Below are 25685 nucleotides of genomic sequence, written 5' to 3'. Positions count from 1 at the left end.
GTTGTCGCAGGGCTTAATTCCACAACCCTGAGATCCTGACCTGAGCAGAAATCAAGAGTAGGTGGCTCAACGACTGAGCTACCCAGGACCCCCTCCCAAGGATTTCTGTTAATCACTAGGAGCTCACATTCGCCTGGCCAGCTCTTTCTATAGCCTTTGATCTTAGCTGAATCTCATGTTCTAGTCTAGGTGATATCTCTCAGCTTCAGTGCAACCCATATATGAAAAATAGTCCTTATGTGTATTTATTTTTAACTTTTTATAAAACCCAAAGCCAACAATTCTAGAACCTGCAGGAAGTGATATGGAAAATTTTCAGGATTAATATGCATTATGCCAGAGTCGGCTTACTAAAAATTATTTGTTTCATCTTGCTACAGAGTTAATAATGGATTCAGTATTGGAAATTCTACAGCTAATCTCATGTTCTTTTTATTATGAAATACTGCTTCATAAAATTATTCACTATTTAGCTTTGATAATGATCGATGTATCTATTCAGAAAGTTTTAACCGTAGGATAATATAGAGAATTTTATGATATCAGTGTTCCTCAAACTTTTTGGCCTCAAGACCTGCATGCATTCTTAAAAATCACTGAGGATCTCAAAGAACTTTGTTTATGAGTTAACTGTTGTTTTTTACCATAATAGAAATTAAAGCTGAGAATTAAAAAAATATTTGCTTATTAATTCACTTAAAAATATAAACCAATTACATCTTAACATAAATAAGATCTTTTTATGAGTACAATAGTTTCCCCTCATCCACAGGGGATATGTTGTAAGACCTCTCAGTGGATGCCTAAAACTGCAGAAAGTACCAAACCTATATATACTCTATTTTTCCTGTATATACATACCTATGATAAAGTATAAAAATTAAACTCTCCAAGAGATTAACAGTAAGTAATAATAAAATAAAAGGATTATAGCAATATGTTATAAAAATGTTATGCGAATATGGTCTCTCTCCCTCAAAATATTTTACTATACTGAATTTTCTCCTCTTGTGATAATGTAAGGATGATAAAATGCCTACGGAACAGCATGAAGTGAGGTGGATGACATAGGCATTCTGATGTGGCGTCAGGCTACTATTGACCTGACGGTACATCAGGAAGATCATCTGCTTCTGGACCATGGTTGACTTTGAGTAAATGAAACCACAGAAGGCAAAACTGCAGTTAAGGGGGGACTACTGTATAACAGTGTTCTACCAAGAAATAATAATGAGAAGATTAGCACTATTTTTTAGTTTTCTAACCTCTGTAACAGCTAGTTTAGTAGAAGATAATTGGATTCTCATTGCTATACCTTATTACTATTGAAGTATATGAAGAAATTCAGCTTCATGGAGGCATATAGTTGGAAAGGAGATGTATTTGAGCCATATTTTCAGATAAATGTGGATAATCTTCTTTGATACTACACCAAAAATTTGACAAATGGTAGTTTCCTAGAGAATCTTACTTACTATGTTAGGTGAGATCAGACAACCAACAGGTTGGAAAATGTGTTGAGTCTGCCAAAATTCTAATAACCTCATTGTACTGTGTAATTTTTTTCTATTGTGTTTCTATTTGTTAGATACTGTTCTGAGCACTTTAGATCTACTAATTCATTTAATTGTCTTGATAATTCAACGACAAAGGTGCTATTATTAACCTCATTTTATGCAAATAAGGAAACTGAGGCATAGAGAATCTCTGACATAAACTTCCCCTGTTACTGCTCAGCTCTATTTTTCACAGGATAGTAAATTCAAAGTAAAATAAATCTAATGACAAAGATAACTAATAGAATTTCAAAGTTACTGGTAAGCGTATGACACTCAGAGCACTAATAATACGTTGGTAAAATTACAAAGGGAAATAACATAACCCTCCTTTAGTAGGACAAAATCACTTACTATTCCCTTAGTATGCCTACAATTATATTGCCTATTGAAACAGAATGATCTATTTTTAGTAACTTGTTTCTAATACACTATTTTTCTGAGTATGACATCTAAGAACTACATTAATACAGCTTCTGAATATAATCTTTAGCACATTGCACTTTTGTGTGCACTTTCCCTTATATTGCTATAAAAACACCTTAAACTAATTTTAAGAATCTGTGTTTGGGATCCTAGTAAGAAGACAGCTAAAGCAACATAGGTTTTCTGGATTTACATAACTCTCAGGATTGCAGAATCTCAAGAACATAGGGATAACAGTTTGGGATCTTATAACATGAGTTTTTAGAGGAGTTGTCAGGAAAAGTATAGCATGAGGACATATAATTCCTCTCACTAGCACAGGAAAGGAGCAGTGAGCACTAGCAGAAGCAGTACCATAAAGAACACTTTTTACTGCAGCAAATCTTAATGGTACCTTCTGGGAGCTTTCCAGAATAGAGTCAACTGAGAAACCTATGCTCAAAATGAATGTGCTTTCCCGAGGTCATAAATGCAGATTTGTATAATATTTTGGAAATCTATCTGTTATGGTATGAGTAAAGAATAAGAAAAACATTGGATAGCGTATCCCTTAGATTTACCTATCAAATCTTCCCTCTGATAGATAAAATAAACATTAATTAATAAATATTAAAGCACTCAAAATAGAATCTGGGGGAATAAGTTTATCTCTACTTCTGAAATGTATCAAGACACATATATTAAATTCATAGTGGAAATTATGACTCAGACAACTAATAGATCAGATCAGTTTTGTTTATAAGTGATTATAACTCAGCATACTGTAGATATTCCGATAGACTCAACACCTATCCTTGTCACAAACTGTTTCCATTCAGAATATTTATTTCATAAAAATAAGGCTAAGTAATTGGCAAGAACTTGGGTCTCCCTATAGAGCAATGTGAATTATATTTTTTGCATTCCTCATTGACATTTAGAGGAATTGACACATTTGTCAAGTAAAAGGGAGGGAAAGCAACTCCATGGGCAAAACTTCAGCTTGACCATTGGAAATTTCAATCCGATGGCCAGAAAGGAAGAGAACGGGCAAGATACTAGTTCACTAGTTCTAAGCAATGGAATCACATATTTGCTTTGTTTTGGTTTTGGTTTTATCTCTTGCACACAATAGGGCAGTGGAGGGAAGAGGACATGGAGTTGAAAAGATAATGGACAGGAAGAGCACAAAAAAGACAAGATGTTGTAATAACTAGTATAATGAACATTTGTATAAACTTTTTCAGTTTACAGTATGTTTTAAGCACTTTATTTAATTTAATCCTAACCAAAAAGGGAAGGGGGAATCCTGTGGAGTTGATGCATTGCTAATATTAATACCTCTGTTACAAATGAAGAGACTGAGGTTCAGGTTAAGTGGCTGTCCCAAGGCTACATAGCCAGTAAAGAGGAGGATTCAAATCCAGACATTGTGATTCCTAAGACTGTGGGGTTTTCTCAATACTACCACATAGGCTGGATTGTTCCCACAATACATCCTAGAAAACATCCTATGATGTCAAGTCAGTGGGCAGAATGTCCAGAGATAAAATATGGCCTCTACTAATCCCTCCACCAACCTGATTTCTAACAAATAGAAAGGTACACATTTTCCCACTGACTACCCAGGAAATGGGTGGTTGTCCTCCTATGAGACATTGGGGCTGTAGACCCAAACCTGACCACCAAGGCAATCCCTTTGGAGAAAATAAAGAGGATTGTTGCCAGAGCACATGTGAAATAAACACCGTGAACTTTACAGTTAGTGCCCTTTTTAGTCTGTAAGCAGTCGGCCATCTCCTGAGGAAAATTATCTGGCTGTATAATAATTACTTTCCACTTTACTTGTAATGTTTGGATAACTTTACTGGGAAAAAAAATAGATGGCTGACTAGCACCTGCAGCAAGAGGGATGAAGGTGAACTGTGATAAAGGTGTTCTGATGGTAAGCCAGAGTGGGGAGAATCTCCTTCCTGGGGTGTGTTTCAAGGCAATAGGTTTTATCTATTAGAGATCTTCAGAGTGTGTTTATTTTTCCTTTTTATTTCTAGTTTTAAACATTATTTTTACTGTCACTGTGAAGCATTTCAAACATACTAAAGCTTTTTGAGAATAATATGACAAATACTCTGGACATTTTCCTGCATAAAGAAGGAAGTTGGGGACGCCTGGGTGGATCAGTCAGTTAAGCATCTGCCTTTGGCTCAGGTCACGATCTCAGGGTCCTGGGATCAAACCCCACATCGGGTTCCCTGCTCAGAAAGGAGTCTGCTTCTCCCTCTCCTTTACCCTCCCCCACTTGTGCATGTTCACTCTCTCCCTCTCTCTCTCAGATAAATAAAATCTTTTTTAAAAGTTGAATGAAAAGAATTATTATATAAAATTAAGACAGCTATAACCATCCTGTTATATATATGGTAGATGAAAGAGTATCTATAATAATTATTAGGGCAAAGGGTCCATTTTAATTTGCTGATTTTCCTACTCTCATTTAAAGTTATGTATGAAGTTCAACCTTCAGAATATAAAATATCAATTCCACATCCTTATCTGCCAGCCCTAATTGCTTGTTAATGCTGCCATTTTAGTAATAAATCCTAAACTATTCAAAATAGTTCAATATCTGTATTCAGGACAGAATCAATAGTCATCACTGTTAGAATTTAGAGAGAAACCAATAAAAGGGCAAAGTCACAGACAGAAGTCCATGAATTCAGCTTTTAGGAAAAAAATTATCTAATATACTCCAGTTGGTGCCTAAGTTCTAAGTCTAACGATGCCTGTGTGAAAATGCGTGGCTCTAACCTTGAGAATTTGGTTATACCAATTAATGGAGTTTTTATTCAATAAATCTCTTTTCTTTAGTTGAAACTGCTTTGTAGCATAAAATTATAAACATCTTTTAAAAATAACGCTAGTCAACTGAAATTGTTAGTAAACCTCGTGGCTTTAAAGAATGTAGGTTCACAACTCTGTAGATTTCCTGGTGTAATCTGAAACCAGTCCCCATCCACAGACAACAGGGAGAGACCTAAGAAATAGGCCACTCCAGGTTGGTAGGTGGCATTTGGGGGTGGTGGTGGCATTTTTAATAGTAGCAAAAGGAACTTACATAAAAGGCTTGTCTTGGGTGGCAGCAAGATGAATGGATCCCTGCACCCTCTCTCCAAATCTTAAAAGCTTGTTAAGAGACCGTAACTGTGGTCTGTCACCTATACTGTGCAAGTGCTTTCAACATCACATCACCATCTCAAGGCTCTGTCCTTAGAGCAGCCTCTGAGAGCAGGAAAGACAAGTGGAACCCACAGTCCCAGGAGAGGGGAGAGGCTGAGGAGCCTCCTAAGGCCCATGTCCAGCTCAAGGGTCAGTTGACAGGCATGTCTTTTTGATCACATTTCCCAACGATTATATAACGAGTACATATTCCCTGCTAAGCCATCTTTACTTTCAGTTTATTTTCACTTGGCTTGCAGCTAAGACACTAATGAATTCCACATGAGTTTGACATGAAATACTTTCACCTATGTGTGGGTAATTTTAGTGCAAAATACTCAGTTATTTGAAAGATAATTCCTAACCACGGCTAAGAGGAAGAAATTCTGTTCAAGAATGAAAGAATATTACCACTTTTTTGTGGAGCTAATTCCTAGAGAAGCCACATGGTGAACATAAATGTCAAGCTCTTCATAACTTTTTTGTCTTCAAAGTTAGAACTATAAAGAAAATGTTGGACTTAAATATGGCAGTCCTGGGGCAGCTGGGTGGCTCAGTTGGTTAAGCATCTGTTTTCAGGTCATGATGTCAGGATCCTGGGATCAAGCCCCATGTTGGGCTCCATGCTCAGCAAGGAGACTGCTTCTCCCTCTCCCTCTGCCCCTCCTCCCACCCCCCCCTCATTTTCTCTCTCTTGTTCTCTCACTCTCTCTTGCAAATAAATCAGTAAAATCTTTTAAAAATAAATAAATAAATAAATAAATAAATAAATAAATAAATAAGGCAGTCCTATTTCTAGGGAAGTAATAATAATGATGGACCAATGCTTACAAAGGAAAATATATCATATTTTGAAAGTATTTGAAAGGATTTTTAATTTTTTCTAAGGAATCTATATTACTTTGAGAATTCTAATATCAAAAGATATTAGTTAAGGATATTTTCTTTAACACATTCTGTCTCTAGGGTAAAGTCAATAACATGAAATTTGGTTTAACATTTAAGTATTCTCTGGTCCATACATTCAAGTGCATTTTCTGTTTATAATAGAGGACATTAAAACTTGCACATTTTAAAAAAACTGATTTAATAATACTCTGTGGTAGTAAAGAGAATAGTAAAAAAATTATCTTGATAGTATGGTTACACTTTGCTTTATGGAATATATGCGACCTTAAAATAGTCTCTATAAATTAAATAATGGTAAATACAACTCTGGAGTTAAATTTTACTCTCTAATTTTACAGTAAAGGAACATACTAATTATATAAGTAATTGTTCATTTAGACAGATGTTTGGTAATCTTTTATTTATATCTTAAGTCTTTTTTTTTAATAGAGTAGAAAGTATCAGTCTTCCAGGAATAATTCCAGAAGGAAAGACAACATGGAAAAAAAGAGTCAGAGAGAAGACCCTCTCGTTGGGAAGTAAATTTGCCTTTTGATGGAAACTACCAAGAAGTCACACACACACTATAGATGAGGCTATAACTGAACAAAATAAAAGTTCATCCACCTGATGTGCAGCAAGCCAGTAAAAATGGACACTCAGCTTTTGCAGTAAAGAAAGACAGGCTATTTATTGGTTTGGTGCCACCCAGGAGAATGGGAGCTAACACTCTCAAGTTCCAAACTCCCTGATGGCTTGCAAATGAAGGGTTTTAAGGGCAAAATTTGGGGTGGGGGTCTCCTGAAAAGGGAGACACCATTGATTAATGGCCCATGAGGTCATGCTGGCAGGTGCTCAGATTCCACTTTGTCTGATCTCCTGGAGGTCTTTTCCATCTCAAGAAACTTGGAATCTGAAAAATATCTTTATTCTTCATGCTAGAGATTCATTAGGTGCATCTGGTGATTATGTCTTTAGGGCGGTGCTGATTAATACCTAAAAGCTACCAGAGTTGCATTCCTACAGGTTCCTGGGTCAGTCCAGCCCTGCCTGGGGCAGTATGACCTCTGGTATTTGTTCATTCTTTCATCTGAACTGACAATATGGACATCGGCTTCAAGATTAAAAGGAAAATTTCCAGAAAGAAGTCACTTAACATGTGATTTGCAGCCGTGTTTCTAATGAGACCAGGAAAACTTTATTCAGCATAGCAAAAGCTTTGATGTTGTAAATGTTAACATATTGTGGATGAGCAAGGCAATTGCAAGGACGAACAGCAGGTGCTGATGATGAGGAAAGACCATTCCAAGCCAGGAATTTTTAAGTTACTTGATAAGTTATTCTTCTTTTTTTTTTTTTTTTTTTTCATTAAATGGAGCATTTTCTCTGGCTTCTAGGGGATAATTATAGAATTCATTTAGCTCATTCCATCTGCTTTCTTCTGGTCTAAAGGTGCTGTCCTGAGTAGATGTCCCTAATAAGAAGAATGTTCCTTGATGAGATGAACATTTTCATTCATTTGGCATTTAGATTTCTTTTTTTATTTTAAATTAAAAATTAGTCCCATGTGTAATTAGTCTGAGTGAAGTAAGCTAATTTTTAACACCCGTTCATCTAAGTTTCATTTATAATATATATAAATTATATGTAAATTTATATATCAGGAAGTGAAAGCTTCCTTTTATTATTATCTCCCTGGAAATAATCATGTCTAACTATTTGGAGTATATCTTTATATTTTTTTCTTTCTCTTTCTCTTTCTATGAATATACACTCATTCTCATTCATTTATTCATTCAACAAATATTTATCGATGTCCTATTTTGATGAGCCAGGTGATGCAAAACAGCAGTGAATAGTCCCTGCCTTCGTGGAATGTACACATTTTTTATTATAAAAATGTAACAATACAATAGATATTCTGCCATAGTCAGATGTTCTTTTACTCAACAATACATCATAAACATTTCACCACATCAGCACCTGGAGCTCCACCATATTCTTTTTTTTTCCTTCTTCCATTTATACATCTTGAAATAGTTTACACTCACCATCTATACATTTTGTCAATCTAAAAAAAAAAAAGCCAGTTATTTTACCAGCAAAATGGGTTTATTCAGGAATGGTAAAGAATTACAATTCAGGACCTGCAAGCTACAACAAAACCATAGGCAAGTCCAACAGACAAAGGAGAGGAAGATTATTTTATAGAGAAGAAGGAGGAAGCTGGAAGAGGTTGTTCTGAACTAAGGTCCATTGGAGAAAAGTAAGAGTTCAGGGTGATGACAGTTTCTCATTGGCTGAGAAACCAGGGTAGTTGATTTCTTGTAGAAGATGCAGTGTACATCTTTTCCTGGTAGGGCCTATAATTGATCATTCTTTCCTGCTGAAGATTCTTTTGTTGGTGTCCGTAATTGACAATTCCTCCTGTAATTGATGTTGAATGGTATCCTCCTTCTAGCCTCCCAACTCCACTTTTGTGGAAAATTAATATTTTCACAGGTTTCACTTTCCATTCAGGTCTCAACTCACTAAAATCTGGACTTCTACTAAAATATGGTTTATCAGGTTGTCAGGGAGAAAGAATTTCCTCTGCCCTTCAAGGTCCTTCTAACTGGACTAGGAATCAAATTGATGTAAAACAGATTAACAGGAGAAAATAAAATTTAGTTTCATACATAAGGGAAATCCACATGGACATGAACTTCCAGAGACAGTCAGGCAACATGAGGTTTATTTGACTTCCTGAGATAAGGAGACAGGTAAGGGTTTGGGGATACAAAGGGAAGGATGTCTATTAGCAGGAAGTTGAGGGGAGATGTTTGGAAAACAAAGGTTGCCCTATTATATGGTTAAGTTTCTTAGGTAAAAAAGAACCTATGTTAATGTCTCTCTTCCTGGTACATAAAGAAAGTTGTGGGGTAAAGAACTTTTTCAGAATTTGCTGTGTTTAACTCAAAATAAATTTCATGCCAAAGTAGCCCATCTTGAGGCAGCCTGCCCTTGGCCCTTACAAGGTCATACATGCTTACTGCCAAGTTCAGTTGATGTTTTTTAATTCACACCTTTCTTGGCTTCTCTACCATATGTGATGCAGTCAACTCTGAAACTGCCCTTTACTACTCTAGTTCACACAGTAACTATTTCATCTCAAACTCTTTCACTTGTGCTCCTTGCATTTCTTCTGAGTGATAGCATTTCCTGGGCTCCGTCTTTGGCTCTCAGTCTCCATCTTGTCTTTAGATGGTCTCATGTGCTCCCATGAATTCACCCGCCACCTATGTGCAAATGAGTCTCAAATCTAGAAGTTATTTCATCTTATACATCTCTAGTAGGATATCTTACAGGTGCTTCCAACCAAGCACAGAGGAGGATTCATCATCTTCCTATTCATTCCTGTTCTTCTTCCTACATTTCTTAACTTAACGCAAGAAAACTCCTTTCACCCCAGCACCCAGCCCAGACACTTGAGACTCATTTTTAACATCCCCTATCCCACATCCCCATAGCCTGTAGCCCTCTCAGTTGTGCCTTGTTAGAGTTCTTCCCTCATCCTTACTGTCATCCATCTCTGTTTCAACTGTCAGTGTTTATCTCTTATACTAGGGCAAGCATCCCTGCCTTTGTCTTCTTCCACTAGAATCTACCCTTCATACTACAATCAGAGTGTTTTTTCTAATGCAAACTTTTATTATGTATTGTGGTGGTTTTCTGTGAGCATCACATTAAGTACAAAAACCTTTGTACAGCTGTATGCTGTAATACAATACTATGTAACTTGGCATCTACTTGTCTCTGTAGTCTCATCTTCCATCAAGATATGTCTGAATCTCTGTTCTCATATTCTGAACTGTTGATCCACAGAGGGCCAAATTCTCTCCCTCTGTGCATATGAACATTCTGCTCCTTTTATTGAAATACTCTCTTTGCCTTCCCTTCAACTCTTCACCTGGCTGGCACATCCTCCCTCAAGAATCACCTCAGATTCATGTTCCCTTGTGACTCTGTGCTTTTATCCATAATGTTCCAGGTGTTTCAAATATCTGCCTTTTCCCCATATTCACCTAGATACCCTATGAATGCACTGAGAACAAACATGGCCCCTTTTGAGCACATTTCCCGACCCTCTATGAGTATTCAGAAAATGCTGTGGTTGTCTTTCTTGCAGTATTTACTCCTGTCATGATAATCCTCTAATTGTTGTCTGTCTCTAACACTAGACTTGTTACCTAACCATCTATCATAGCCTCTAAACCAAGAAATGAGGGGAAGCCCTGGTGTGTTGCCACAGTCAACTGTTCCATCCCAAAGAATCCTGACAAATCAAAAGCATAGTTCCTGGCTGGGTTTGCCAATAGTGTTGCCCAACAAACTTAGATAAACTTGTCACAAGAAAAGCCAATAATTCAAGAGAGGGGGTTTTGGAATAGAGAAAGAGAGAAATTTATTTTGGGTGCAGCCAGCTGGGGGAGGTGGCAAGCTCAAGCCTTAACAATTGACCTCTCCACTGGCAATCTGAAATTTTATAAGGAGAGAATGGAGGGTGGGGGTATGTGCAAGGGAGCGGGCAGAGAGTACATGATCATGGATAGGGGTTGGTATGTGTTCAGCCCATGAACAAGGTTGGGGAAGGGAGTCTGTTGCTATCTGGGCTTTTCTGGCCTGGTGTTTAGAATGTTCTGGTCATTGCAAAACACCTTCATTAATGCCTCAAGAAAATGTGATAAGAAATAAGCACAATGGGTTTTAGTTAGAGCATGAGTTAAGCAATCTTCTTTATTTCTGATTTTAACTCTTGGGGTCTATAGCTGAGGAAGAGGGCTCACTGAGTGCCTTGTGAGCAGGAATCAACTTCTTCAAATTTATGACCCCCCAAAGTTAGCAGTGTCTGGCTCATGGTAGGTGAATGAGTTTTAAATAAGTAATTCATTCTAAACTATGACTAGTTTTTCATCTCATGAATGAATAGCCAATGAATATCCATTCATTCATGAGATAAAAATCTTGACATTGAGTTGTTATGGTACCCCTCTCCCACTTACACCCTTTGTCAGAAGACAGAATTAACTGAAAGATGAAATTAAGGCCTATAAATAGAATGACAGTCTTTGCAATAAAAGAATCTATTGGAAGGAAGTGATGAAGGAACACCTTTCAGAATATGGAAGATTAGTTATGTTTTTCTAATTTATAAATATCTGAGTGACTTTTGATTTATAAGCTATAGTCTCTTATACCTGGTTCCTTCCCTTCAAAATACCAATTTCTCCTGCACTATTGGCTGATTTTGTATTCTGTAACAATCCTAGACATTGGAGTCTGCATGGAACTCTGAGGATTCATATTTTATCTTTATAAGCATCTTGTATTTATAAGGGTACATTAACTATGTAATTGGATTAAAATAATATTATATTAGACAATCCTAGACAAAAGAGAATTCAAAACTACTGCTGCTACCAGAACCCAGTGATATAAATTAATATTTAAAAAGATTGCAGAAGTCTTTACACATTCTAATGCCAAGCTGAAAGGCCCACTTAGTTTTTGTCTTTTCAGTTGGCAGGAAAGTGACAATGATGGCTATTGATGTTAACAGGTTTGGCATCAGCTCTAGGTTTACTATTGTTCATATGGAATTTTCTTCACATGGTACCCAGATGGTAACAAAAAAGTAGACTAAATTTCAAAATTAGTTCATTTTTTAGTCATGATTACTGAATTCAGAAAATATTATGTGAAAAACCTATTTTTTAAGCTAACTTTTTTTATTATTTAGAAAAAGAACTTTAAAAAAATAGATGCATTATGGAAACTTCTTTATCGAATACCTGTATGTAATATTATAAACGTGTTTTTGTAAAGCTACTCTGAGGTTGCACACATTCTTTAAGGAAACATTGACCTGTCATCCTTGATCCATGAATTCTTAGAGTCAGAAGGCATCTTTGACGTAATCTAGTACTCCTTTCCCAATTGAGATACGTCTTTTACAGAATCTCTGGAAGATGATCATGTAGTCCATTTTGTTGTTTTTTTTCTTTTCTTTTTTTATTTGTGGAGTTTTGTAGTTGTTGTTGTTTGCATTGTTGTTGTTTTGCAATCTACCATTTTGTAATGTTATCCATTGGTCATAATTGTATACTTTGGAACAAAACAGAGAACAGCTGGTCCATCCACTGTTCACCAAAATATGAAAGCCACAAATTCAGAAGTCCTTGATTTTTTCCTTTTCCTTTCCCACTACCCTCCCTTCACTGATTTTGTCTCATCAGTTCTAAATTCAAATTATACATCTGATTTATGCAATTACTTCCATTTTTACTGCCACTAGGTGGTAGTCCAAGCCACCATCATCTTTGACCTACACTACTGTAATAGCCTTCTCATTGATTCCTGTGTTTCAATCCTCATCTCTTTACTATCAACTTTCTGCACCAGCAGTCTCCACGTTGGAATACATACACCCCAGGGCAATGCAAGATCATTCATTAGGATACAAGAACAAATACCAGAAATTCTATTTATATTTATTTTTATCCCATTCTTTTTCATTTCTGTTTTGTGTATGCTTACAATGTTCATAAATTAGTGCAGTAGTGCATATGTGTCATTTATAAATAAATAAATGTACATATATTTGGGGGAGCATGCTTAAATATTGAATACTCTATTCCAGATATGTTCTGATTAGCACAGAGTAGGATTATTACTCCTTAGAATTTGCACACTGCCCTTATATAATGTAAGATCTTATTAGCATTTTAGCTTTCTGTTTTGCTTTTTTCAAATTCAGTCTGATATATCCAACTTCCCAGACCCATAACAAACATGTAAATCGTTGCTATTTAACATGCAGTGCCTTCCGTTTATCCCAATTAGATTTTCTTACACTTTTTAAAAATTTTTTGAAACAATCTCATACTTACGGAAAAAGTCAAGTACCATACAAGTACAACACAAATAACATTTTTTCCTTGACCATTTGAGAGTTCACTGCCAACCTTGATGCCCCATCATCTCTAATGCTTTATTTTATTTTTATTTTTTTTAAGATTTTATTTATTTATTTGACAGAGATAGAGACAGCCAGTGAGAGAGGGAACACAAGCAGGGGGAGTGGGAGAGGAAGAAGCAGGCTCATAGCGGAGGAGCCTGATGTGGGGCTCGATCCCATAACGCCGGGATCACGCCCTGAGCCAAAGGCAGACGCTTAACCACTGTGCCACCCAGGCGCCCCTAATGCTTTAGTTTATATTTCCTACAAACAAAATCTCTTTCTACGCTGGTCACGAGACAGTCAAAATCAGCAGATTAACATTGTTATTCCCATTTAATCCTTAGGCCCTATTTAAATTTTGCCAGTTCTCAAAGTATGTCCTTTATCATAGCTATTCCAATTCAAAATCACATGTTGCATTTATTTGTCATGTTTCCTTATTCTCTTTCAAACTGGAAACATCACTTGTTCCTTCTTTGACATATATTATCTTGACACTTTTGAATACCAGTTATTTTGTAGACTATCCCTCAGTTTGGGTTTGCCCATTGTTTTCTTGGGATTAGATTCAAGTTATGCATCTTAGGCTGGCACAGCACAGAAACAATGCTGTGTTCCTCTCAATTGCATCCTATCTGGAAGCACATGATGTTGGTTTGTCCCAGTTATTGGTGATGTTAACTTTGATCACTTGATTAATATGGTGTTTATCAGGTGCTTTCACTGTACAGTTACTCTTTCAAAGATTTTATTTGTCAGAGAGAGAGAAAGCACAAGCAGGGGGAGTGGCAGGCAGAGGGAGAAGCAGGCTCCCAACTGAGCAAGGAGCCCAATGTGGGTCTCGATTCCAGGACCCTGAAACATGTCGTGAGCCAAAGGGAGATGCTTAACTGACTGAGCCACCAAAGCATCCTTGTACAGTTACTCTTTTACCACATGTTTTGCAGGGAGATACTGTGCGACTATGTCATTATCTCGTTCCATAGCAAGCCTTTATTATTTACCGATTTATTTATATTAGTATGGACTCAGCTTTTCCTATTTTATTCAGTGGGTATAATTTTTTACTATCACTATTTATTTTGATACTCACATTGTCCCATATTTGGCCAGTGAGATCCCCTTCATTCAGGCTTCTGCATCTTTTTGACATATTCCCTTCACTCTTTGAGTACTTCTTAACTTTTGATCTATATTTCACCTTCTTTGTTTTGACATTTCAGGTCATTTATATTACTTTGAATCTTGATTATGCCACTTATAACATCAACTATTCCTCCTAGATGATAAGAATTTCTTCTGTTTCTTTATTCAAGTCATTGATAATAATGGATGATATTGGATATGGATATATAATGGATTATAATAATAAATGGATAATAATGACCAATGTGTTGAAGCCGAGGAAAGAGCCCTGTTGTATTGTTCCAGAGACTACTTTCCAGATCAGCAGTCTTCAACCAATTAATCAATATACTATTTCGTACTGTATTTTGAAGAATTATTGATCATCATGCTAGTTGCTGCTGCCAAGTCAAAGTCACTATCAAGCCAAAGATTCTTCCCTGGATTCCAGCCATCTCCTTCCTGAAAGAAAATAATTTGTTAGCGTTCAGTACTGTTCTCCGTGACTGAAAGCACTGTCTCCAACCCCACCTGATTCCAAGGTTCAGAGAACTCATACCTTAAAGTCATTCCCATTACTAGTAGGATCTTGACTTAGAGCTCACTTAAGGATATCAAGACTTTGGGTACCAGGCGGTGGTGGACAAAACAAACAGCAACTTAGTCCCTGGCACACATTTTACACTCAGTATATTGCTTAACTGAGCAAATGAATAAATACTGAAGATTAATGCAAATAAATTAACCCAAACTTTAAATGTGTCTAGCTGTTCAGTAATCTGTGAGTGTTCATGGAAAAGCCTCTAAAGCCAAAAATCTGGATTACAGATTTTGTTTCAAGACTTACAGCTGTCAAACTTGACAAACCACTAAATTACTCTGAGTTTCAGTGGTTTTTTTGTTTTGTTTTTCTTATCAGATGAAAATAATAAATGGAACACTCCTGCCTCACTCACAGACTTGTATAAGCCAGAGAAATGATGTAAATGAAAATTATCCACATGACTTGATTGGTTTTAATGTGTAACATTATCATTCTTATGGTGAATATACACTGTTACCATAGTTATTTTTTCATTATTTTATAAGAAAATGAGTAGATTTTTTAAATGCCCAACATTTTCCTAAGCTGTTTACCTAATTTTATTTAAATAAAATAGAAAAGAAAAGAAAATGCAGCTAACTTAGCTTTCTAAAATGCTCAGAAATCAACTACTTAAAAAATCATTCTCAAATTTTTCTGGGATCAATATAAACCTCACTATTTGGTTTACAAAAATCTTTCCTATCTTTAATTAGAAAGTTAGAACAGATTTGCTTCTCAAGACTGATGGCATTTTTCCCCAGCTCCTTGATTTTTCAAGAAGTACTGATTTTAACTCTTAAAAAGAATAGAGAGAGCATCAGATTTAACTCTTGTCATTCAGGAATCAATTTCACAGCTTGGTGGGGCAGGCTGAAGGTGTTGGGGGTCATCTCTATATCTCTATTCTATCTATAAAATTAACATAAAAGCATCCTACTTCTTACTGTTATAGTGAGGACTAAATGTAATAATGCATATGAAAGAAGGCCCATAAATAATAAAACTTTGTACAAATATGTAAGTAACATATGACTAAGACCTCAGAGGTAATAATAGCAAAACCTGTGATTTATTGATGGACTCTCCTTATCAGATTCTATGCTCTCTTTCAGTGCTACAGCAACCCAATATGTATCATTATCCCTGTTTTACAGATGAGGAAACTGAGGATCAGAAGGGTTAAGTACTGCCCAAAGTCACACAGCTAATAAGCAGTGGAGCAAATTCAATCCCAGGTCTGTCTGACCCCCAAACTTTACCCTTAACCCATGACCCAAATTCTACCCCAAACTCCACCGATTTGGCCCCAAAGTCTTGAATTCATTCAATAAGAGTCTGTCCTGAAAAGATCGCTTCTGTTTCTGAGCTGCTGTCACACCTCTATGTTGTTGGTTCTAAATTTTCCAATATGAAAACTGTTCTAGGTTGTGGGGAAGACAGAAACCATACAGTTAATAGTTCTGATGTCTCTTACTTATCTGCTAACACTGTACCCTCTCCTGAAAGAAGCAGACCTCTTTTTTCCTACTCTTCTTTGTCTGAGCATTTTCTGTATTTCATGCTTTTCAAAAGGCTCAATTACTTTTGATTTTAGTACTAGCTGAGAAAATGCCCAGTTTGATTAGAAAGACTTGAATTGGTTAGCCATTCAATGAATTGAATAGATACTCTGGCCAAGTACATTTTCTGCATAGAATTATTGAGTTAATAATTCATTAAAATTCTTGCCCATACAGATTTTTCCATTTTTAAATTTACTCAATGCTTACATTGATAGGTGTTACCAATCTGTCATGTGCTCATGCAAAATCGATGGTTTCACAAGTAAGTGTTTTGGCTCCTGAACTGGATAATCAAAAATCATCAAGGATAGTAACAGTACTTTCTGAATTTGGTGCTAAATAATGTTTGTGAAATACTTATTTCTCTGAGAGCTTATTACATTTTAAATTACCTACAATTGTGATAATTGTGAAACTTCGACAGCTTAATGATCAGCAGAGTAGACAGGGCCCATGTTGGATAGTGCTTTGCATTAGTGACCAAATTTCCCTATGGATCCTACAAAGCCATCAATTACTGCAATTGACACTTCAAAAGAATTCACAGTTACATTATACTATCATTTGAAAATTTAAATAAATTGCACCATTCACCCAAGGTATGTATGACATGATGGCCTTTCAGGTAAATCAATTTTTAAAAATTTTAAATTTTGATCTCAATACTACTCTTTGTAACTTGATTCCAAGAATATTTTCACATGTACCTTAAAACCTTCTGCAATCTTTATTTTCTCAGAATTTCTGTATTTTGTATTTTAAAAGTCCTTTTGAACTTATATAATAACTATAGAATCAATTGCTTTTAAATGTCATGAACTAATAGGCACATCTTGACCCAAATGAAAATTCATACACTTATGTGATGATAACCAGTCTCTGAGGAAAAGTCCTTGGCAAAATATCCCTGGGAAAAGAGCAATGCTGGAAAGTAACATTCACTTAATTTTAAAGTACGGAAAGGGTTGCTTTGTTTTCTTAGACTGTAAGTGAATGTAATATTTTTTTTAATGGAGACACTGGAAAAAATATGAAAGGACATGTTTAATGCTGTTTTTGGGAAAATGTAATCCTTCTTTAGCATCAGCTAAAACCCTTACTCTAAAATGGTTTTTCAAAATGATGTATCGTGAGCCAGAAAAATTTCCTTTCTCTTTACAGAGATCTAACAGGTTGGGGACTAATTATAAAATATTTTTTGACAATCAAACAGCAGACTTTTATATAACTTTTGCTTGTATTTTTAGTGCTTCAGAATTAGCTTGAAATAGATCTCAGGAAATGATTTGGGAGCTAATGTGAGGTCCCTAGACTAAAACTAATAATAATACTACTCTAACATTTGCATCCTTTCCCTTATCATGTTAGTTTTCTATGTCATATAATTAATTAAGAGATTAAAATTTATTCAGATTAATTCCATTAGAAGAATTTTAAAACACTTGAGATAGGTGTGACTGGGTGGCTTAGTCAGTTAAGCGTCTGACTCTTGATTTTGACTCAGGTCATGATCTCAGGGTTATGATCAGGATCATGAGATCAAGCCCTGTGTAGGGCTCCATGCTCCATACTCAAGATTTTCTCTCCCTCTGCCCCTCCCCCTGCCCCCCTCGCACTCTCTCTCAAAAACAACAAAACAAAACAAAAAATACTTTGAGATAAGTGGTGAAATCTTAGTTTCAAAAGTACTGATTTAGAGGCACATGTATTTCAAATGTTAAATATGAAGCTAATTAGGATAAGACTTCTGAATCAACAGTAGAAATGCTGAATTGGTCATATTTTATTTGGGGAGAAGTTTCTCTTCATAGAAACATTGTTTAATTTAAGAATCATTGTAATATCTCATTTATCCTGCACTGACAACATTTTTACTCTTGTCAAGGTATCAGATACACACCGGACTTCAACATTCTATCATAAGACCTACCCAACCCAACTGCTTACCTCTGGACAATGCAACCCTACCTCAGAAGCTGAAGGAGGTTGGCTATTCAACACATATGGTTGGAAAATGGCACTTGGGTTTTTATAGAAAAGAATGTATGCCCACCAAGAGAGGATTTGATACCTTTTTTGGTTCCCTCTTGGGAAGTGGTGATTACTATACACACTACAAATGTGACAGTCCTGGGATGTGTGGCTATGACTTGTATGAAAATGACAATGCTGCCTGGGACTATGACAATGGCATCTACTCCACACAGATGTACACTCAAAGAGTTCAGCAAATTTTAGCTTCCCATGACCCCAGAAAGCCTCTATTTTTATATATTGCCTACCAAGCTGTTCACTCACCACTGCAAGCCCCTGGCAGGTATTTTGAACACTACAGATCCATTATCAACATAAATAGACGGAGGTATGCTGCCATGCTTTCCTGCTTAGATGAAGCAATCAACAATGTGACCCTGGCTCTGAAGACTTATGGTTTCTACAACAACAGCATTATCATATACTCTTCAGATAATGGCGGCCAGCCCACAGCAGGAGGTAGTAACTGGCCTCTCAGAGGTAGCAAAGGAACATACTGGGAAGGGGGCATTCGGGCTGTCGGCTTTGTGCATAGCCCACTTCTGAAAAACAAGGGAACGGTGTGTAAAGAGCTTGTGCACATCACTGACTGGTACCCCACTCTGATTTCACTGGCTGAAGGACAGATTGATGAGGACATTCAACTGGATGGCTATGATGTCTGGGAAACCATAAGTGAAGGCCTTCGTTCGCCCCGGGTGGATATTTTGCACAACATTGACCCCATTTACACCAAGGCAAAAAATGGCTCCTGGGCAGCAGGCTATGGGATCTGGAACACTGCCATCCAGTCAGCCATCAGGGTGCAGCACTGGAAACTGCTTACAGGAAACCCTGGCTACAGCGACTGGGTTCCCCCTCAGTCTTTCAGCAACCTAGGGCCCAACCGGTGGCACAACGAACGAATTACCTTGTCAACTGGCAAAAGCGTATGGCTCTTCAACATCACAGCTGACCCCTATGAGAGAGTGGACCTGTCTCACAGGTATCCTGGAATCGTGAAGCAGCTCCTACGGAGGCTCTCGCAGTTCAACAAAACCGCAGTGCCCGTCAGGTACCCCCCCAAAGACCCCAGAAGTAACCCTCGGCTCAATGGAGGAGTCTGGGGACCATGGTATAAAGAGGAATACAAGAAAAAGAAGCCCAGCAAAAATAAGGCTGAGAAAAAGCAGAAGAAAAGTAAGACAAAGAAGAAACAGCAGAAGGCAGGTGCATTTCCAATTTGTCGTTCAGGTGTTTGCCGGTATCGCGGATAAGTACACATTTTTTCCTGTCCGGATAAACTTAAGTCAGTCTTAGTCTTTAAGCTGTCTTCTAGGTAAACCAGCAAATCTGGCTCAGTAGTGTCACTGCCACAAGCACCCGACTTATTTTCCGGTCGTGCCACTCCAGAGATTCCTGCTACTTGGTGGCTACAAGGAAAACAGGTCTATTCAGTGCCAAAGGTGCTACCCTTGCAAGCCACACTCTGGAGGAGAATAGAGATGTTTATTTCTTTTGTTCCTTTGTGAAAGTGCTCATTAAGGATTTCAGCCCTTGTGCTTCAGTCAACGGACCCACCACGTGGCTTTAAACTGCAGTCAATGAATATGTTAATTTGATGGAAGTTACAGGGTAGCGTGATGAAAACTACCTTTGATCAAGTACAAAGGTTGCCTCACCTCAAAAGGCCTTGAAAAATATTTTTTCTTAGTGAATTATTGTATCTCTATCTTATGATACTTGGGGTTTTTTTTTAATTAATTCCATTTCATGTATCATTTCCTTTCCTGTGAAAAAAAGCTGTTTTCTCCCATGTAAACAGCTTGCACCTCATTTTATCGTGCATGAGGGAATGGCAAATAAGAATGTTTGAGCACACTGCCAAAACGTGAATGTAACTATTTTCTAAACACTTTAACAGAATGACATTTCAACATAAAGTACATAATTTATTTTACAGAAAAAATATTAATTATTTTGTTTTCATAAAAAGTTATACAAAAGACTTTTAATTATTTTATTTTTATTTTCTATATACTGTTAGAAGTTTATTTCCTATCTTCAAGATTACCAAGCACTGTAATATGATAAATTACTGTAATACTGTGTGAATTCATAGAATATAAAAAGAATATTAGTCAGAAAAAATGGTATCACCATTATTTTGAATGTAAAAAGATGAATATATTCCTTACAGATTACTTGGAAATTCAATGTTGTACGGGGTTGAGAGACAACTTTATTGTTTCTATCATAAACACTTTATTTATGTGTCTTTATTATTAAAATGACTTATTTTACAGCACTACCATATTTAGTGGGCTTTCCTGATCTAATTTCTAGATAAAATTATATTACTCATCTTAACAACAAAAATCCTTACAAATAGGCAATTGAAGGTATGATTTTCTAACAACCATAGTAAATAATACGGATTTTGCAAATAAGAGGTGTTTCCAACTTGGCTATTTCATAGAGAAAAATATTATTTTGTTAATCTGTAACATTTACAATGATTGTACTCTTACCCAAAGCGGACATGGTGAGGATGTGATTTTCAGTTCTTATTAATGACCATAACTTTTTCAAGGAAAATAAATTAGCCCACAGTCTTCTATCTGGAAATGGCTTCAAGGATGTTGTTCGCTATTTGCAAGAATACCTGCCCCCTGCACATGGTGTTAGGTAGGCTCTGATTTAAGAGGAGTGCCTCTTGCAGGGCGCTTGGGCGGCTCAGTTGGTTAAGCAGCTGCCTTTGGCTGAGGTCATGATCCTGGGCTCCCTGCTCAGTGGGGAGTCTGCTTCTGCGCCTCCCCGCAATTGTGTGCTGCACGCTCTCACTCTCTCAAATAAATAAATAAATCTTAAAAAAAAAAATCTGTCTTGGGGTGCCGTCATTAAGCATCTGCCTTTGGCTCGGGTCATGATCCCAGGGAGCTGGGATCAAGTCCTGCATCGAGCTCCCTGCTCAGCGGGAAGTCTGCTTCTCCCTTTCCCTCCACCTGCTGCTCCCCCTGCTTGTGTCCCCTCTTTTGCTGTGTCTCTCTCTGTCAAATAAATAAATAAAATCTTTAAAAAAAAGTCTGTCTTGCCCTTAAGAAATTCAACTCTAATATAATAGTCATCTGTTAATAATGAACAAAAATATTTTTCCAATTGCTGTCAGCAAATGTCTAGGTATTTCAAGGTGTCCAGGAAGGAAAATACTGTGCAGTTGACTTTCATGCCCTAATCATTAAAACTGTGTTAATCCTGGGCGTTTAGTCTCTGGTGTCATTCTCCTAAACTGTGATTCTCAGGCTGCATTTCTAGAGCTGTTGGCGGCTCTTTCAAGTGTAAATGGCGAGTCTTTATAACCTCTGATCTTTTTACTAGCAGAACAAAAGAAAGTCCTGCCCTGAAAAGTAAGTTTCCCACTAGTTTTGTCAGAAAATAATTTGTGGATATGCCTATGTGCTTTGGATGAGAAAGGTTGTAAAACAGTTTATTCGAATAAAAAAGCAACAAATAGCCAAGCAACAAACCCTTATGGTGCCTTTCCAGTGACAACATCCACCGCAGGTCTGTCAAGTTTACTAAGGACGTGTTCCATCTACAGCTACATACTCTTACCTCGTTTTTCAGAAAATTGAGTGAATGTTACAGTTTTCCTGACCAGGCCCTTTCTGAAAATCTTAAGGATAGAGAAAACATGGTGCCACTGACCGTCGAGTGAGTATACGGTAAATACACTTCAGCATTTGCTGTTCCAAGGTACGTGGATTTAGCATCAGGATTAGCTTCTTAGGCATTTTATTCAGGGGTTCTTGAGCACCCAAATTGTGAATTTGTCAGTAGCCATCAGAATATGTGTTGGCAGAAATAAGCTGGCTTGCCAAAAGAAGCACACAAAATTCTTACATCATAAGCTAATAAATTCAGTAAATTCGTTGTTCCCTCTTAGGGAAGATTACCTCTCAAAATTTATACATTCATTCAACAAACATTTATTAAATGCTACTATCTGTCAGGTAAAATTCTAGGTGCTTGGGATGGATGTATCAATGAATGAAATGAATAAAACTCTTACCTTTGTGCAGGTTATGCTCTTGCCAAGTTAGGCAGACAATAAATAATGAACATAACTAATAAGCAAATTATATTATGTATAATATAATATAATATGTATATTATATATACATAGTCCCTCTCTTTAGCCACAATTTTGCTTTCTACGGTTTCAGTTACTCCAAGTCCACTGCAGTCCAGAAATAGATGCTCCTCCTTCTTCTGTATCGTTGGGTCAATAGTAGCCGTCCCAATGTCTAGATCATTCACCTGCTTTATTTCATCACTTTGGGGTTTTTTTTCATCTCACATCATCACAAGAAGGCTGAGTTCGGTACAATAAGATATTTGAGAGAGAGAGACCACATTCACGCAACTTTTATAACAGCGTGTTGTTATAATCGTTATTTTTTTATTAGTTATTGCTATTAATCTCTTTGCTTAATTTATAAATTAAGCTTTATCATAGGTGTGTATGTATAGGAAAAAACATAGTATATATAGGGTTAGATATTACCCGTGGTTTCAGGCATCCCCTGGAGGTCCTAGGACTGCTGTATATATGTACTATATAAAGTAATGTGAAAAGAAAAAAGCAGATCAGGAAAAGGGGAGGATTCATTCAACACCAAGTTTATCCACTCATTCATTCAACATTTGTGAAGTGCCATGTGTAATGATACCTGCTAGGTCCCATGACAAGTACCATCAGACAGAGTTCCTGCCTTCAGGTCATATACGTTCTCCTGGGAGACATACACAAATCAAATAATCAAACATGCTCATCTCCCCCACACTTCTTCCCTAATTGACCTCTCTCCACAGCACTTCTCACCCTTTAATATATTTCATATTTTACTTACATATTTTCTTTATTCTCTGACTCTTCCCTCTAGAATATAAGCTTCTTAAAAGTGGTGGTTTATGTCTGCTTTGTTTACATCTGTATCACCAGTATATAAAGCAATACTTGGCTCATAGTCAGCATTTAATATATATTTTTTGAATGAACAAATAAAATAATCATGTATATCCATATGTTCAGCTACATTGCTTGAGTTTCTGTTTTCCTATTTTTGTTGTTGTTGGCTTTCCATTTCTTACATAGGGATTTCACTGTTGAAAATAGAACTAATCATCCCTAATATCTTGTCTCAGAATAATAGCAATAATGTGAAATGCAGACGTTTCTAGCACTATAAAAAGTAACTCTAATAATGTATAGTTATAAAAACAGAGTGTTATAGCAAAAGCCAAGCAAAAGTCACACAAAATTGAGAGCCAATTTTATCTACATAATCTATTACCTAACAGGGCAGAACACTATTATTCTAACACTGCTTTGAATATCACGGAATACATTAGCTGAAATGAGAGTTTCCAGAAAGGAGAGGTGGGGGCTTGAATTGTGAATAATTTTTTGTAGCAAGTGGTGAAAGGAAAAAAAAACATAAATAGCAAATAAACCCCTATGTCTTCACAGAATTATGAAGCCACATGGACTATAGCTCCTATTCTTGGGTTTTCTATTATAAACCTCTCCAATTTGGCAGAGCAGGAATTCTTCTTTAAAGATAGGTTTTTCTTAGGCTGGATTGTAGCATATCTATGAAGTCTGTTGATTTATTGGCTAGCTGTGGCATTATTAAAGCCAGGACACCAAAATGTCCTTGCAAGTTAGGCAGACAAACACATCACCTAACCTTCCATTTCATATCTATGACTTGAAATTTTCTTTCTCTCAAATTCTTCTACAATCCTATATTCTAGGTTTTTGCAATTTTGTATAAAATTAATCCCCACAACCACAAAGGGCAAGAAAATAACATAGGCTTATGAGAAATGTCTACGTAGTCACTCTTTGTAGAAATTCTCTAGTTGAAAATTTTAAGTGAGGAGCATCTTACGAATCAAAGAAAAGTAAAATTTGTCTTTCAGAATAAAATTCCGAAAACAATTTTCAAGAGGACATATTAATCTCTCTGGAAACAATATTTTAAAGAATCAATGTTCCTTCCGCCTTGAGAGTTGTACATGACTGGTGGATACTTTCAACTGAACTTCTAAATCCTAAACAACTATGAGAAAAATTTTTTTTATAACTAAGGGTAACAAAAACAAAACCTTGATTTTTATGTAGCATCTGAAACTATATTTTCTCATGTCACCATCACCAGAACTTCCAGGGGCTCTTTTTCAGCAAAAAAATGATAGCATCATTCATCAGTCACGGAGATACATTCTAATAAATGTCCCACTGACCTTTCTCTATTTGTAGCTTTGTGTGATTGGAGTACCAATGTCCTCTAGCACCTGGGAGGTAGGGAATTAAAAGCATACAGCATCCACATTACTTTCTACTATACAGTCACACTTAACTCAGCAACAAAATGTAGGGGTTTTGAGTATATCACCCCTAAATATGCTGCGTTGGCATATGGATTACTTTGAGTGAGTTAAAGGCAAATTTAAAAAGGCAGATGCAAGAAGGGACCTCTGACCTTCCTTTTTCTTCTGGAAGGCAGGAGATAAAACTCTCATGAAAGGTGCCTTCCCTGTACCAGGAGAAAGGAAGACATTCTCGTCACCAGAGAAGGGGACCGAAGGCTGAGAGAAATCTGTACAAACTTGTTAAACTGATCCTCATCTCTCTAGTCACTTTTCCACAATTAACTGCCCTAGCCTAGACCCCTTTGTTTTGTCACGTTCTCATAATTTACTACCCTTTATCCAACCTAGCACATAGCATTCAACTCTAGCGACTTCTTTGGGTCTTCATCTTCCAGTGAAGATGCCCACATATGTGTAAAAATAAAGTATACAGTCTTTTTATGAAACGTGTCTTTCTTTCCTTCAGGTTTTGCTCAAAGCCGTAAGAGGTAACTTAGCCTTTCAAGGATTACAGTGACGGCTGCCAAGATAAGCTATTATTTCCCAGCTGGGAGAAGTGGCTGCAGTGACAGTCAGACCAGGTATGCAGTAAGTGAAGAGGTTTTTCCCCTATTTATTTGTTTGGCTCCATGCCTGTGTACTTCGTAGCATCTGGGCTATGGTTGGGCTGTTTCTTTCTGTCCTCTATGGCCCCACATTTTACATTTTTATACCTTCATTATCCATCCCTGAGTCCACTTCCTGCCACAGGGCTAGGCACATAGACACCTGTGTCCAACAGATTATTGACATCTTAATTCCTCTCCTCCTTAAGTTCCCCAGCATAAAGAGATGATGAATGTATAGAGCTACCCTCATCCCCGCCCCCCCCCCCCCCCCCCCCCCCCCCCCCCCCC

At 36.9% G+C, this 25685-nt stretch overlaps 1 protein-coding gene and 1 pseudogene across 1 annotated transcript in view; both read left to right on the top strand.

The window, feature by feature from the left end:
* The window catches only part of ARSJ (arylsulfatase family member J), a 75188-nt gene extending 53929 nt beyond the window's left edge, over positions 1-21259 (top strand). The window contains exon 2 of the mRNA XM_008689456.2: positions 18221-21259. Within this exon, the coding sequence (XP_008687678.1) occupies positions 18221-19625 (1405 nt within the window). The 3' untranslated portion in view covers positions 19626-21259. The remainder of the gene's footprint in view (positions 1-18220) is intronic.
* The window catches only part of LOC103661765, an 80873-nt pseudogene that overhangs the window by 53594 nt on the left and 1594 nt on the right, over positions 1-25685 (top strand).

Source organism: Ursus maritimus, unplaced genomic scaffold (assembly GCF_017311325.1).
Source record: "Ursus maritimus isolate PB19 unplaced genomic scaffold, ASM1731132v1 scaffold_11, whole genome shotgun sequence".
Lineage (NCBI taxonomy): Eukaryota > Metazoa > Chordata > Mammalia > Carnivora > Ursidae > Ursus > Ursus maritimus.
Note: the sequence above shows the minus strand (reverse complement) of the source record. Positions and strands in the feature narration are given on the sequence as shown.